Source organism: Neodiprion fabricii, chromosome 5 (assembly GCF_021155785.1).
Source record: "Neodiprion fabricii isolate iyNeoFabr1 chromosome 5, iyNeoFabr1.1, whole genome shotgun sequence".
Taxonomy (NCBI): domain Eukaryota; kingdom Metazoa; phylum Arthropoda; class Insecta; order Hymenoptera; family Diprionidae; genus Neodiprion; species Neodiprion fabricii.
The window spans coordinates 35,274,779-35,286,847 of record NC_060243.1 but is presented as its reverse complement, the minus strand read 5'-3'; the positions used below and the strand labels follow the sequence as shown (position 1 = coordinate 35,286,847).

The window sequence follows — 12,069 nt, the reverse complement described above, 5'->3', positions numbered from 1 at the left end:
TGCTCCATTGTATATTAACCGTATAAAATTATGATGAAACAGTATAAATATTTAATTCTTAGAAATAGCGCAAATTTGCATTCTTTCCGTTCGAAATTTGCCACATGGGACATAGACAGTAGGCATACACGAAATGGAACTCCAAAACTCCGTACGTATGTTCATGGGGTGTGTTCCGAAATATACTTTTAGTATTGCCGGCTGTGACGTCACGCAGTCATCTGCGAACAGCGTTCCGTTTTTATTTCAAGTTGCCAGTCACAGTAAAATCCGAACGCTACTTTAACGGACGTAAGAAATATATACGTCCATGGCTACTTTACAACGCCACCGAGGACGCGGCCATCTCTCAAGTACTGCAACCACTGATCTGTATCACAAATTTCGTGACGTCACTGACTGGCGGCAGTAGGCTGTGGCGCGATTTCGGAACGCGGTTGCCAGTATTTACAGTACTGCAAGTATATTTCGGGAAACACCCATAATTTTATCCTAAACCTAATATATAGGATCATGGCGACAAATTTTGTCAATTCGCCCCATTTCAGTTCGGTTTCCTTGTGTAGGCTCCAATGGGTTCTAAACTCACCCCAAAGTGAACTCTGGTGGCTGTGTATGGAACTATATTACATGCCACCAGAGGTCTGCCACCAATACCCCAGCACCAAGGTCTGTAGATAAACGAGCGGTCAAAGGAAGGTCTTAGGAAAATTCTTCATGCAAAAGACTTCCCTTGTCTGCTCGTCTATCTACGCACCTTGCCCAGCACTGTGCCGGAGTGTGTTTGGCTCGCGAAGTAATACTTTTCGTGGTTTGGCTGTGACGACTGCGCGAGCTTGAGGGAAAGCGACCAAAGTCAAAACAGAACACAATCGGCCGTTGACCACGTGACGTCACACTCGGCAGTACTGGCAGTACATTTCAGCACGCATCCGGGAATATGTGAAATCAACTATTTGTATGCATGGTATTAAGAGAAATATCTTAGATTCTTTACATTGATCAGTTAATTTTCTACGTGATTCCTTATCGAGAGTACATTCCAAAATTAGCTCTCAGTACCGTCAACAATCTGTATCTCTTTTTCGCTATCGAGTTCGTGGGTAGCTCTGCCTCTGTCCTAGGGATTTTTTATCGCTGCCAGCCAAAGAGTATGTGAAATATAGAAATACTTCAGTGCTGCCAGCTAATTTAAAAACGCACCCGCAGCATGGATCTAAGCAGGTAAGCATGGCCAATAGTGTAAACATGGCCAGTAGCCCGTGTGAGCCCGTGTTTGTAAGAGTCTGTAAGGAATTGGTAGAAGCTTGTAGCAACTTTGCAAAATCTCGTATCGGTGTATACTGAATTAACCTTAATGCCTCAAATAGGAGATAGTCTTTGTAAACCCGAGGTTATGGAAGAACAGGAACAATTCTTATTTACATATGTACGTAGTTGACACAACTACACACTACCTTGTGACAGATATGTCGGAAGGAAATATTTTGTCGGCTTTCTCTACGCAATTGTGTTAATAACGTAGTTGCATTATTAATACTTGAAGGACGAAATCGGCACCGTTCTGAGAACGGTCGGACGTAATTTGAATAACTTTACGGTGGATTGTTCGGCGAGTACTACCATGGCTGATCCATACCCTGGAGAAGATGGGGCAGAAGTGACGTCTCGAACTCTCGGTTTGAAAGATGATGTTACTGCAATGTTTGGACCTCAGGCTGTATTCAAGAAAGGTATTTTATAGTCTTCGAGCAATTTGATTAATCAACTTATGAGCTTGTCGTTTCTCTCCGCTCTTTTTCCTTAGGAGTGGATAGCTATGACAATGTAGAACCTTTGTACAACGAACTATACAAACGGTGGCTCGAGCAACGGGACCAATTGGAGCAAGCACAGGAAGAGATTATCAGACTGAGGAATCAAGTAATTGATTCCAGGTTGAGTTACCAGCATTGAAGAAGAGTCTAGGATTGATTAATCTGACGACAGTGATGAGAAAAAATGCTTGTGCAACCATTCATGGTGATATATGACTGTTTTAAGGTTACATCTCCGGTTACACCTGTTCTAGGTAATGCATCAAAGTACATTTTGTGCCAGCCTTGGAGCTGTGCTAGGAAATTTGGTATGGCATGCGTCCCGCTTTCCTCATGTTGTAGAATTATGGCTATCCAAGGTGAGTACTGCTTCATACTTCTTGGAAAAAAACGGAAGCGCCGTAACTCCATAAAATTGTACATGACATAATTATCAGCGATGCTTAAGATTAGTTATAATCGTAAGTCACTAGTTTCAGGCAAAACTTGGGGAGTTCTTGTGCATTGTAAATGGAACCTTCGTTTCCTTTATAAACACGTATGGTTCTGTATTTCCCTCTGAGAACAGCGATGAGTTTCAATTTGTAAAGGGTCTCTGTGGTATCGTGACAAATCTATCGGCAAGCCCTGGAGGTCGTCAGTTTTTGGTTACACATCCAAATGGAAAAAATTTGCTGCAGAAGATGGTAAAACTGATGCCTGTGGTACCGTTACCTACGGGCAACTCGTTAGCAAGGTAGATTATGATTATTGCAGGGCATAGTATGGTGAGCACAAAAAAAATTTCATCATTCCATCCGTATCTGCCTTGGATACCTTTCTTTTTTCACACATGTCTTTTTGACAGTTTTCATACTGATGCTAGGTAATTAATGTCAAGAAATTGACGATGAAACGTTCGATACTGGTCAATTCTTTATCATACTTCTTTCAAGCATTTAGGTCATCGCTATGAGAGCTTACAGTTACTTTATGCACGCTAACACAAAACAAATTAGACTGCACAGAATTATTCTATAATATAAATTTTGTATAGTTAATGGTATAGTGGTAAACCGGAAATGTGGTATACTTAGTATAATGTTTGTATAAACTGATTTCCTACAGTATAATTTTTCTGCGGACTATCTTATGTGGTATAATTTTGTGTAGTATCGAGCGTGTAGTAAGAGTGCACTCTCACGGTGATGCTATCAGTATGAATTTTTCTGAACATTTTCGTTCATGCTATTTCAATCTAATATTTTATATCCATCTAGATTGATCTTGATGCTTTTGTACAATGTCAGTATAAATAAATCAGGCCTGCAATATTTGATAGAACTTCGTATCTGTCAAATACTTGGCCCATACCTCAGTGATTCAATTTCGGCTGAACTGAAGCACCTCTCCTTGCGACTACTGCAATCTATTACCTTCGAGCTTAGAGATGAATTGACCATTGATGATATTCTAACGAAAGTCACTGTAACAAGAATTCAAGAACTTGTAAAAACAGAAACGGAAATAGTTTCATCAATTGCCAAAGAGGTCATTTTAAATCTCAAAAACTGCCAATCTTCTCTTATCTATGACGGACGTTTTTGTCAAGATCGACTCGGTAAGACTAATTTTTTAAGATTGAATCAATATCAAAACAATTTAATCTAATGTATAAATTCTGGCTGCTTGGTTATTCGAATTTTTTTTTGCAAAATATTCATTGCTCGTTCAATACGCAAACCCATAAGACAGACAAAACCTCATTAGGGTTACCGTCTTTAACAGTTTTCAGTCAACGTATTGTCCCTGTCGGGCTACCAGCATCAATGTTTGAGGCTATAAAGTTTCTTAGAAAGAGGGATCTGCACATGTTATCTAGTGGAAGATCAGTTTATGACTAATTAAAATAACTACGAATTGTAATTTCAATTGTACAAATAGGAAAGTAACATCACTTGATTCAGAGACTGAACTAAAGTTAACTAAAATATTTAAGATTAATGTGAATAATGAAAAATTTGATAAAAATTTACCAACATTAAGATACACTATGTCAGGCGCGTATCATACAACTAGAGACAGGTAAATCTTAAAGGCCAAGGCCCGCTGTTGCGGAACAGCGCGGATCCACGCGACACTGAACGGTGTCGCACGGTACGGAACTTTTAATGTAACACAGTAATAAGACCGTTAGGCGCAAAACGATATAGTCCATTCCGTTATAACTCACATGCATGAGACCAAAGATTTCTTGCGATTACTATCCGCAGCGGATCCCAATAATCGAAGATAAATCCGTGAATCAATCCTTTTCTGAAGATTTCGGTTTCAAATTGATTAAAAAAAAAAAAAATGTATATCATGCCAGGTTCAATTCCTATTGATTCCTATCAATCTGAAATGTTCAAAAACGGGATTCACCGATTTATCATCGATTATTGCGATCAGCTGTGAATAGTAATCGTCAAAAACCTGGTCTCATACAAGTGCGAGTTATAGTGGAATTATATCGTTTTACGCCTAACGGTCTCATTACTGCATTACACTAAAACTTCCATACCGTGCGGCGCCGTTCCGTTCCGAGCGGATCCGCGATGTTCTGCAACGATGGGCGTTGGATTTAATACTACTCATGTTGTCAGTCACCAGTACATGTTTTTGAACTCGTATTGTGAGAGAAAACTGATTACAAGTACAATCATTCGTTTGTTTTTAGGACGCAATATATCATCTAGCAGATACTAAACGGTATACCGATAGTACTCTGCGCCACAATACAGAGGGTACCTATTGGACATGAACAGCTGTTGTACTATACCAGGAATATCTACCATCCTTGATTCTTTAATGGTTCCAAACAAATTATGAAAATGTAAACGTATTCTGGAACAAATGAAGTGGATTTTCGTCGTGTTTTGGTCCCTTTACCAAGTGAATTGAGTTAGAATTATCCCAGAGTGCTTTTACTTTGATCTTCAAGCTCTGGGTAACTTGGCTTGTGTTTAAATAACGAAAAATTTCTTATAAATGAAAATAGCAAGAGGTACTGCTTAAAATATAAAGAAACATTTCTTATAAATTAGGATAACAAAAGGCACTGCACCAATGATAATAGAAATCGCAATTTCCACTCCAATGACACGTAGTAAAGAACCCGTGTGAAGGTAGTTTTAAACGTTATTTTTTTTCAACGCAAGACAAAATTTTCAGTACTCTGCTTAGTATATTGCCATGTTCTTTTTCACTTTTGCAATGATCCACATGTAAACTTCACCAAACCTCAGGGTCAAAGTATTTGCACATAATATTCTTACATAGAGTAATTCAACGAAATAGGAAAATTAGTCACTGAAACAATACGAAAATAGCATTATAAACCCATTTAAGTACAACAATTGGTTTTCCTATTCTGTGATTTGGAGAACTACGTTTTGAAAATACAACTGATAGTCCATTGGTTTGTTTCGCTTAAATAATTCAATGCAAAACATGAGCGAAGTGTTGTCATAGACTTATAGGCATAGACTGCGCTGGACCGCGCGCTCTTATGGAGCTACTGAAACAAAGATCGAAGAACAGAGCAACCCGCCAGACGGGGAAAGTGACAATAAGTGCGTCAAATTTGTCACACATACACATGTATTTACTCCCATATATGGTCACTTATTCATGAATAATATCAGTTTGCCAATTTAGAACTTCTAAAGATGTGAGTTTGCAAATCTTCATCATCATATGGTGAGCTTTTCATATTAGTTTTAATATAGATATACACGAGTTGGGAAAATCGCCGTTGCACAAGTGCGTTCTAATGTTGCTATAGGCTGAATTTTCACGGACAGCAAAATGCTGCGACAGCAAGTAGCTTGACCCTGTGAAAGCGAAAGTGTGTCACCAGCGCACTCATCTCTGTAATACGGCCGCGGTAATTTTTCCGCTGTCACAGCATCGCGATGCTTGCTGCCGCGGCATTTCGCTGCCCGTGAAAATCCAGCCTAAGCAGTCAGATGTTCTACGGCGCAACTTTTCAGACGAACCGATAAAAAAGTTCTAACAGTTGGCATTACGACAAGCGGTCAATTAAAAACTGTTAAATATTTTGAAGTAGATTAGAACGTTACACATGAAACGCAGACCAAATTCTTCGTTCCACGCATAGTGGAAATGCGGATACTTTTACCTCTGCAGGTCTCGTCACGATTCTTACAGTCTTTAACCAATCAATTGAACATATCAATTATATTCGTGAAACGATGCGATTCAACGCAATGCGTGACCCACCACGTTTGTTTAAGCCATGGATACTAGAGTAAAGGAGTGGACACAGCATAGGGGAATAAGTAGTAACGGCGTCCTCAAAAACCCGTCCTTCAATTAGTTCTCCGCTCTGCCACTAGCATCGCATGGCTCGAAAAGATCGTAGATATAGTAATAAAATTAGTCCACACGATGAAAGTGACCGATCCGCGCTTTCGCAGTAGAATGAAAAGTGACGCACCTAAATGATAGTATATTGGAGGTTAAGGAGACTATTTCAAGAATCGTCGAAACTTTTTGGAGCTTACTCCTTAAGAAACGATTCGAGTTATAGGGCCCGGTACGGAAATTATATGAGGAGTAAAATCAAGTGTAACACGAAAACTTGAGGCGCTATAGAAAGAGACAAACATATATATTGAACGTGCAAAAGAATGAGATGGAATACATTACACAGCGTATCCTATACTCGGGGTCTCCTCTTTGGGCGATGCTTCGTAGTCTCACTGCATAGTTCATTACCTCTGGTCTGAGAGTTGAATGTGTGCGTATGTTTGTACGTGTGCGCTGTGTGCCTGCGTATGAATTTATAAAACGTGACGTTATCACGTCAAAATATTTGAAAATATGGAAGAAATTGATTTAGATGATAATGAAGAAGAATCCGAAAAACACATGGATGCGGTTAATTGGTGAGCTTATCGTTTACATTTATGACTAATATACATTTCAAATACGAACAACTAAATCTTTTATTCAGTGTTTTTATTATTTTTGATTAATTGATTTAATATATTTTATATTTATATATTATTTTCATTACTTATATCAACCCTTAGCGGCACAGATTTTTCCGTACTTACTATCAACTTGAATTTTGTACTCGAGGGTTTTTGGGGTCGCTGATTACGAATCTGCACTCAAAATTTGAAAATTCAAGATGGCGGATTAAATATGGCGGACCAAACGTGCAAAAACTCATTTGACGAGAGCAAAAGTTGGTACCCGGGGGTTTTCAGGGTCGCTGATTACGAATCCGCACCAGAAGTTGTAAATTCAATATGGCGGATCCAATATGGCGGACCAAAACGTAAAAAGTCGTTTGACGAGAGCACGGTCTTACATACAGTAGCGGGATTCTGTAACTCTCTACCGACAATTGTCGCTGTCGCTTGCTAGCGACAGTTGTCGCTTGCATCGACGATGCTAGCGATGTAGGGTGATTCTGTAATTTAGACGTAACGATATTCATCGGTGCAAAACTAGTCACAGGTGCATCGATAAATGTCGATAGATTTTCAGTAAATTTGACAACATCGCAGATATTATCACTGAAAATCTAGTAACTTCGGACAGATTATTTGTGAACGCAAACAAAATTCTTATCTTTGCCGTGATCTTTCCTCGAGTTGTATAAAAAAACTTTTCTCCGATTAATCAAACATGGAAAAAAATGGAACAGTGCAAGTATACTGAGCCCAAACAGTTCCAATGGTTTTAGCTACTTTGAGTACTATTAACTATATAAATGTTGCAATGCTCAACTAAACTGATTTGGAGAAAAGGCCTTATGTCCTCTGTTTGTCATCTATTAATGATTAGAATCATTCTATCCAAGTAATTGTATAAAATTCAGAAATATTTTTTTAGGTTACTTTGACTGAGCCCTCTTTATAACTCTATTTCTCAGCATCGAAAGAGTTAATTAAAGACTATTATTTAATCAACCCTTACGATATCTTATAAATGGACTTGTATATTTGGAAAGATATTGAGGATTGAGTCAACTTAACCTTAAAGTATGTTTCTGAATTTTATACAATTACTTGGATAACGAACACCGTTTTATATAGAACGTTAAAACGATCATATTATTGTGCTGAACAAAATAATTGCTTGTTAAAGTGGATCTTCATATTCACTTGCATTATGAAGTTTACAATCTTTTTTAAATCTAAATACTATTTTGAAGGCTAGAGCAAAATTCACGCGCAACATATTGACACGTTGTTGTACCAAACTATTGCCCACTGTGTCACTGATTATCGTTACGCCTTAGCGAGACTTCCATATCCACCGCTAGCCGACCGACAATTATCGTAACCTAACGATTCGAACTAGCGACAAATGTCGTTAACTGTGTCGTACAGAATCACCACTAGCGACAATTGTCGATAGGAGGCGTTAACGATAGCGATAATCGTCGTTAGAGAGTTACGGAATCCCGCTACAGGTCCGGAAACTAGTAGGGTGGGGAATGACTCAGATAATGAGGCAAAACCGTGGTTCTCGTCTTCGCCGTCTGCAGCGCTGCCCCCTCGGGATGAGCAAATCATAAATCAGATCCGAACGGCTGATTTTTCGGAATCAACAATTCTTAATTTTTTACACCGTTTACACACTTTACACTGAGTTATGAACTGTCAAAAACTTCGATGAGCACGTTATCTTATTGGTATGTATCTATATCTATTATACCCCGGGCCAATGGCGCTCCTAGCGGATAGATAGGAAACAAGACCGTGTGCCTCACTAACGGTGACACCCCCTACCACTCAAAAATGCCGGAGTTACCAGACCTGTACGTAAGACCGTGGACGAGAGCGAAAGTTCGTAATCAGGGGTTTTCGAAGCCAATGATTATGAATCCGCACTCAAAAGTTTAAAATTCAAAATGGCGGATCCAATATGGCGGACCAAAACGCAGAAGTCGTTTGACAAGAGCGAAAGTTGGTACTCGGGGGGTTTTCGGGGTCGCTAATTACAAATCTGCACTCAAGAGTTAGAAATTCGAGATGGTGGATCCAATATGGTGGACCGAAAATGTAAAAAGTCGTTTGACGGGAAAGAAAGTTGGTACTCAGGGGTTTTTGCGGTCACTTATTACGAATATGCACTCAAAATTTGGAAATTTTTGAAGTAATGTAAATAATCCGAATAATTACAGATATATGTTAGTTTCTCTTATCATTTCATACCCTCTTTTTCTATTCGAATATATCATAATTATCGTTCGTAAGGAGTAAACTCCAGTCGTGCGTCGGAGCTGACACACACTTTTTTTTTCATAAAATAAGAGGACAAAATTGTCCTGAGCTTCTCTCAATTCATTACGCGAAAATGATAGATTACAGATTCCTAATGTTTCAGCTTATTTTTATTCAACAAAACTTGATACACCCATTTTAATAAACATAATAAATTAATCAACACTGCACATTAATAACAAAAAGTTTTACACATGTAAACATAAACACTGCACGAATTTTGACACATTGAGGTTAGGAAATAAGTAGTAACAGTGTGTCTGATCTAAATATATATATATATGTCGGAGAAGAATAAAGAGGATGCATCATCAAGTGAATGCAAAACTTGAACTTTGAATGAGTCCGCCGTATCAAGCGTCAAGCGTTATTCAACATGCTTCGAATATAGAACAAACAAATGGTTTGTTTATAACAACAATATACTATGTTCCAGAAATCAGTTTTGCATCGAAAGTATTATATTGGCGCGCGTATTTCATTGTGGGATTGCTAAGTACGTACTGGCCACCTGGTGACCACTGACGGTACCTGTACGTAAACTTCCATCACGAATTTGTCTACTGGAATAACTCACACAGATGGGAATCATTCTTCATTCAATCGAAAATTGAGAATACAGATAAACATATTTTGTTTGCCCTCGGTTAGAATTTGTTCAAGTGTGAGGGCTCGAGAACGTAATACCATGATGCGTATGCAGCGGAATTCACATAACGTATATTCTGAGTGAATAGGAATCTTTTTATTTATTTATTTATTTATTTATTTATTTCTTATACGGCCGCAGCCTTTTTGAAGAAGAAAAAAAAAGATACATATGCATTACACTTATAAGTAATCAAATACGATCAATATCCGCTGTTACAACCAATTTAAACCTTGATAAAAGAATGAACCAAAACTTAAGAATAAAAATTCCAAAACTTAGATTTCAATAACGACGTCACACGACGAACGCTTAACGAAAAATCATACAAGTCGGGCAAAATGAAAGAACAATTATTGTACAGAGCACACATACGAAAGACGGGCTCACAGTCGAAAAAGCGAGCACGTCCCACTCTAGGGTAGAAAAGGTCAGGACTCCGAGTCGCATAAGTTTCAGACCGAGTAGGTATGAGCCCTCGCAACTCAACAGATAGAATATTCCCAGACATAACCTTAAAAAGGAACAGCAAGTCAACAATCTCGATCGATGAGAGGATGGAAGGAACACTAAATTTAACAGCAACTTAATGGTAGTCGTGATCAAACTTATGCATAGGGGACAAGGCCTTAGCTGACATATAACGCAGAGCTCTGTGCTGAAGACGTTTCATCACATAAATGCCATTTTTGTAGTAAGGACGCCAAACTGTGGAGCCGTACATTAGGACAGATTTAACGAGAGTCATATACAGATAACGGATGGTTTCCCAGTCCTTAAAACGTAGTGTGTTCCGAACAATAAAAAACCACAACTTTTCGGCCCTACGTATGATCTTAGCAATATGAAGTGCAAAAGACAGACTAGAATCAAATAGGATCCCAAGATCCTTAATTGAATTAACCCGTGAACAAAGATGAGAGCCACCTAGTGTGTACTCATGAACAATATAAGAGCCACGAGCGAAGGACATTGATTTACATTTACTAAGGTTTAGCCCTAATTTATTCATATTGCACCAGCTCATTATTGCACTAAGATCGTCTTGCAGCTTGATGGAGTCAGATAGGTTACAAGTTTTCATAAAAAGTTTAATGTCATCGGCGAATAAAAGGATATTGCTAGACAAAGAGGTAAAAACTATATCGTTGATGAATAATATTATAATTTATAATAATTTTATAATTTATTTTTGAATGCGGATTTGAATGTATTGACGCATTCGCGAGAATGTACAAAGATTGATTTGTAATTCGTTGTAAAGAATAGTGAAGAATAGAGAATTAATATTAGTGCTAGTAAATTCGAGACTTCGGCAAATACAGAATGGCATATTGTGAGACGTATTTTTTCACTTCGATTCAATTCGTTTTCATTTGCTGGGCAAGACCGACAATCGTCAGAAAGACGTTTGAAAGATACCCTATGCTATGTCTTTCGATCTTGAAAAGATGGCTCAACGTCGAAAAGATGCCTTTCGTGACGTTACGAGACTTCAAAATACGGAGCCATATTAAGACATAGTTCAAACATTATTTTGTCAACTTTCTCTCAGATGCTCTGAGGCTTACTTCATATGCCACTGATTGTGTAAAAAATATATTGTTACAAGAATGTTTATTTCCATTATAATCAATCTGCAAGTATATTTCAGTGAAAAAATATATTAAAATCATTCCAACCAGTAGTTTTGACCAGTTTTGAAGGGGGAGAAACGTATGAGACACCTCACTATACATTTCCATAAGAGATGTCTCGCAGTTGAAATTGGTGGTAAATAAAAGGCAAAATGTCAGCAAAGAAACTCGCTGATGAAGGGTGTCTACAGTTGATCTATTCTCATAGTACTACTTATGATTGCTTCATTTGGGACAATTAACCGTTTACAATTTCAACTTACGGTTAAAATATCCAAAGTTCTCTCATTTGTGTTATACTATCCTTATTATACAGAGATAAAAAAATTCAATTGATCTGGGAAAGCGATCGAAAATTTTTCAGAAAGCATGATGAAGTTTTCCTTGGAAATTTCCGAAAATGTCCGGTAATTCTACACGCCATCGAAATTAAACGCCCTTGTACAGTTATTATCTGTATATGTCAGCAAGCTTTCCTCATTTTAACTCCAGGAGGTACGATTATTGATCTCAGGGCGCCGTCGCACTGGCTCCACATATCCGAGTGGCTATCAGCTGTTACCCGGAGGAAGTGCGAAACGCAAAACGCCGCGGGAGTCGTTCGGCCAGTGTAGGTAGCGCGAGTAGTCGCTAGTCGGGGGCTAGTCGGGGGCTACCCAGGGACTGGTCGGGGGGCTGGC

The 12,069-nt window shown here is 38.5% G+C and overlaps 1 protein-coding gene across 7 annotated transcripts; it reads left to right on the top strand.

Moving 5' to 3' along the window:
* The first annotated feature begins 648 nt into the window (after positions 1–648).
* On the top strand, positions 649–5,255 carry LOC124184097 (heat shock factor 2-binding protein-like). Of its 7 annotated transcripts, none has more exons than XM_046573551.1 (7): positions 649–967; positions 1,371–1,429; positions 1,547–1,733; positions 2,072–2,176; positions 2,291–2,553; positions 3,077–3,417; positions 4,516–5,255. In XM_046573551.1, the coding sequence occupies exons 3-7, from the start codon at positions 1,689–1,691 to the stop codon at positions 4,542–4,544; spliced, it is 783 nt and encodes a 260-aa protein (XP_046429507.1). In that variant the 5' UTR covers positions 649–967; positions 1,371–1,429; positions 1,547–1,688; the 3' UTR covers positions 4,545–5,255. The 7 variants fall into 7 exon arrangements, with proteins under 7 accessions (XP_046429507.1, XP_046429509.1, XP_046429512.1 ...); XM_046573552.1 differs by lacking the exon at positions 649–967 and adding an exon at positions 974–1,224; XM_046573553.1 differs by lacking the exon at positions 1,371–1,429.
* The last annotated feature ends 6,814 nt before the right edge of the window (positions 5,256–12,069 follow it).